The sequence below is a fragment of the Hippoglossus stenolepis genome, chromosome 14 (assembly GCF_022539355.2).
Source record: "Hippoglossus stenolepis isolate QCI-W04-F060 chromosome 14, HSTE1.2, whole genome shotgun sequence".
In the NCBI taxonomy this organism is placed as follows: domain Eukaryota; kingdom Metazoa; phylum Chordata; class Actinopteri; order Pleuronectiformes; family Pleuronectidae; genus Hippoglossus; species Hippoglossus stenolepis.
Window position 1 is genome coordinate 16,509,656 of NC_061496.1, and position 4,373 is coordinate 16,514,028.

The window sequence follows — 4,373 nt, forward strand, 5'->3', positions numbered from 1 at the left end:
CATTACTGGCACCTAGTGGCTGGGAGGTGTTAACATCAATCAGGCTAAATAATACAGGCTGCGTGACGGCAAAACCTTTGAACATTTCTTTATTAAGAAATCGCCTGCGTGCCAAAGATTATGGCGCCGCGTGCCATCATTGGCACGCGTGCCTTAGGTTGCCACGTGGTATATTATGAATATATTAGCAATATAATTTTGCTCCACGTGGTGCAAAATTCATAAAGTTTAGAATCAGATGACACACACGCACACACACGCCAGAGCTTGTGTTTATGCAGAACAATAAAACCACACTGGGAACGGTGCCAAAAACACCTGGAGCATCAACACAGTAAAACTAATTGGAACTCACCACAATTACACACTACAATTTCACAATACCAAAATGTGAATATAGATATTGTGCTCCAGTAATTATTACTCACATCATAGTAATCCCCAACAAAAATCAAGACCAAGGCCGCTATTTCAAGTACTGCACAAAACACACTGCTCGATATGTTAAACCACTGCAAGAGAGATAACATTTAACATATAACATTTGTACTCATCTTCATAAACCTCAATTATTAGTGCTCATTTATTTTCTGTTTGTAATGGTACAGATACACAAGCACAGGATACTGAGCATTAAAATGCCTATAGCATGTTGGTTTACAATACTTCTTTATTGTAATTGTTACAACCCCGCCCAGGAGAAAACCCAGTCGCAACATGATACATGAGTATCCCCCTTTCCCAGCTCCCAAGAAGAACCAGCAACAAACAATTTACAGCCCGTTTATGTTTATTAACTCTTTTGCTTCAGGGTGGGCTAACAGCAAAACAATAAACGAAAACAAGCCTAAGGCAAACAACCTAAACTTCCCTACTCAAATTAAAGAAACAAAAAGACATGGTACTGACCTAACTCCTCAACCAAAAAGAGGAGAAAACATGGCTTAAATAAAAATGCTACCCACCCCTACCAAAACCGGGCTGGTACACAAAGAACAGTTTTTACAACGCTTCACAAGGTGATTCCGGCTGCAGGTCTGGCTGGCAGTGGCAAAAGGAGAGACCGCAGGAGCTGGGGGAAGCCGTCCTCTTATCCTTCAAGCTTGGAGGCTGGAACCAATCAGCTCCCTGGAAACACACCTACCCACTCAGTCACTCATCCACTCGTGGAGCCAGACACACCTGAAACACATCACACCAAAGCATCACAGCAGAGAGGGCGAGAGAGAGAGGGAGAGAGAGAGAGGGCGAGAGAGAGAGGGAGAGAGAGAGAGAGAGGGAGGGAGGGGAGAGAGAGAGGGAGGGAGGGAGAGAGAGAGGGAGGGAGAGAGAGATCCACACCACAGGCACAGTAGATAACAGCACGTTCACCAAAGAACACAACCTCAGGGTTGTAACAGTATTTACGAGAAGAAAAAAAGCTCATGTAGTCCACCATCTTGCCATGTCTGTGATTCAATCTATGACCTGAAGATGTAGGATGAGGAGACTGAGAAGCAGTAACTATGACAACAAAAGCTCCGAAGCTTACCTTATCTATAGCAAGTCAGATGTAGTCGAGGAGGGTGACCATCTGAAGAGAAAAACGACGAGGGAGCAGTTCAAGTACTGTCTGATTGGACAATTGCGTAACTATAAACTGAGTGAGTTCATAAAGATCATACCATTATCAATATCTCAACCAAACAGTTGGTGCAGATCAACATAATACATCCTTCCTGGAGAAAAAAGAGGAACAATGAGCTGTTTTGGAACAGAAATCTGCTTGTTGCACTGGATGTTAATGCTTGTAAGGTTAAGACTTAAACAGCTCATACGTGCCTCACGAGTCAGTGAGTGTTGAGAGCCTGCATCATTATTTGTTGTAGTAGTCATCTTTGTAGTAATTGTTCCAGTAGTTGACTCTGTGGTACTTGTAGTAATTGTTCCAGTAGTTGACTCTGTGGTGCTTGTAGTAATTGTTCCAGTAGTTGACTCTGTGGTGCTTGTAGTAATTGTTCCAGTAGTTGACTCTGTGGTACTTGTAGTAATTGTTCCAGTAGTTGACTCTGTGGTACTTGTAGCAGGACTTGGCTGTGGAGTACTCGACTCACTACTTGCAAAAGTGACATTCACATCCACTTGGTCCCAGAATGTTTCAAAAGACTGAACAAATGTGGCTCTGAAACAAATCAAACAAATCAAAATCCTTCTGTAAGTAAAACTGAGCGGCTCAATTTTGAACTTAGATATTTTTGAACTCGGTCAAATGGTACAAATACATAAAAAGTAACCTGAAAGCGATGTCAAGATCAGCTCCCTGCGCTGTCCAGTTAACTTTGATCAAACTCTGTCTTTGATTGTTTACTTGAGTAACAGACGAGTTCTGAGGAGTGTTGTAAAAGTAAAGCAAACGTCAGAGAAAGCATCGAAGGTTTAGACCAGGATTTCACACTTTAAGTGCATTGACTGCCTCTGATAATAATGAAATTACATATTTACTTACTGCTGACCCATTGCATGTCATGAGTGCAGTCTTACTCGGTTCAAGTATTATAAATTTGCCAACAGGCACTCCTTCGTCCACCTTCCCTCTCTCCCGGGCCTCCAACATAAATCCCCGGAATTGTGTGGATTGCTTGCTTTTAAGAATAACTGAAAAATAATTAATAGTATTAATCCTGGTGAAGGCAGAGGAACAGAAAGTCAAGACAGAGGTAGTAATAACCTTTGCTGAATCAAGGTATTGACCACTGCATCAAAGATTCATGGTGATAAACAAGCAACCAGGATAAAGGGGAGTGACAGTCTCTGTACCTGTAATTGGCTCGTCATTGTTGCCTTGTTCGTACTGTATCTCAAAGGGTGGTTCAGTGGTCTGAGGAGAAACTAGTGTCCCTCTGTCCACATGCTCGGGTAACATTGACCCACATGACTGTGGGAAGGGACGACTTGCAAACCCGAGCACCATGGTGATGAAGTTAAGGCCGATCAAAATGCACAACCACATCTGTAAGAGAATTGGTAAATATCACAAATCAAGAGGGAACATCTTTATTTAGCCTTCCTCATTAACATACAGTCACTGAAGATTTACTTCCTGAATCTGAAATACTGCCACAGTGATAAAATAAAAAATAAGCTATTTAACACTTATTATTATTCATTATATTATTATTATCAATAATACTAATGATATTTATATTATTATACATTTGTTGTTTTATTGATTCAATTATTCAATTCATTAACATTTATTTGCATGGCGCCTTAAATCAGAGCATATTATGTAAAGGCACTTAACATATAGTAAGGTCGAGACCTGAAAAATGACTTAAATACTATTAATTATTAATTATTGCTTTGTTTATTCTGGGAGAAGTCCACTCCTCATCCAAATGACTCTCACTTCCTGAATCAGTTAAGTTAAGAAACGTGTGTATTTTGGAAAAGTTTGAAATTTAAACTTAAGTAGACCTACAAGCAAATAGCAAGCATTCTCCAAGACTAATTCATTCAAATTCAAACATGGAATCACGGCACAGTGAGACTTCAACTGCAAATGACAAAATACACAATGATGATAACAAGTTTTTTCTTCTTACCTTAAAATGGTTGAGATGTCAAACTACAACCTCGGACTCTCAGTGACAACAAGGAAGAATTTATGCTTATGTCTCTTCAAGGAAAACAGAAAGAAAGGTCTTTGCTGAGAGGAGTCCTCCTGCAGAGCATTTAAGTATGTTGGGTGTTTTATAAAGAAGTGCACCTCGCTGGACTGAATGGGGAAATCAGAGAAGGTGTGTACAAAATACCGGTTTATCGTCTTATCTCTGATCAGAGCTGGTGTGTTGTTTTGCAGGTTGCCCAACAGGAGTTTCATTATTCGCTAGTTCTCATGACATTCCATATCCTGGCAGATTCCAAGCAGATTTGATAGCAGATATTGTTGTGGGTACAAACCCACAACAACAAGAATCAAGAAAGTACAATTTTCTTCAAGAAAGCCAAACTACAAGGTAAGAGCCATTTAAGTGCTGCTAAATTTTTAGCACGGTACGCAAGTACCAATGTTTTGAAACGGATGCGGGCAGCCACTGGTAACCAGTGAAGAGCCTGGACTAGAACCTGCGCCGCCTTCTGAGTGAGAAGGGGGCGGATTCTCCTGACGTTGTGCAGCATGTATTTACAGCAGTGGTTCTCAAACTTTTTCTGTCATGCCCCACTTTGGAGCTAGAATATTTTTCATGCCCCACCCGCTCCCCTGCCCCAACAAAATGCTGACAAAATGGGCCAAGTTTAACATGTGTATTTACATAACATACACATGAACATTAAATTCACATTACTTTCAGGAATTTCTGATGTGCAAATAAAAAACCTTTTTCAAACAA

General features: G+C 40.6%; 1 protein-coding gene across 2 annotated transcripts; it reads right to left on the reverse strand.

Moving 5' to 3' along the window:
• Positions 1–565: 565 nt before the first annotated feature.
• Positions 566–4,056, reverse strand: LOC124854757 (flocculation protein FLO11-like). Of its 2 annotated transcripts, XM_047343117.1 has the most exons (8): positions 3,585–4,054; positions 2,797–2,989; positions 2,486–2,634; positions 2,274–2,365; positions 1,822–2,161; positions 1,665–1,718; positions 1,532–1,573; positions 566–1,182 (listed from the first exon to the last, which is right to left on the reverse strand). In XM_047343117.1, the coding sequence occupies exons 2-7, from the start codon at positions 2,987–2,989 to the stop codon at positions 1,547–1,549; spliced, it is 855 nt and encodes a 284-aa protein (XP_047199073.1). In that variant the 5' UTR covers positions 3,585–4,054; the 3' UTR covers positions 566–1,182; positions 1,532–1,546. The 2 variants fall into 2 exon arrangements, 1 of the variants encoding a protein (XP_047199073.1); XR_007034830.1 differs by having other exon boundaries at positions 1,665–2,161; positions 3,585–4,056.
• Between the last annotated feature and the right edge of the window lie 317 nt (positions 4,057–4,373).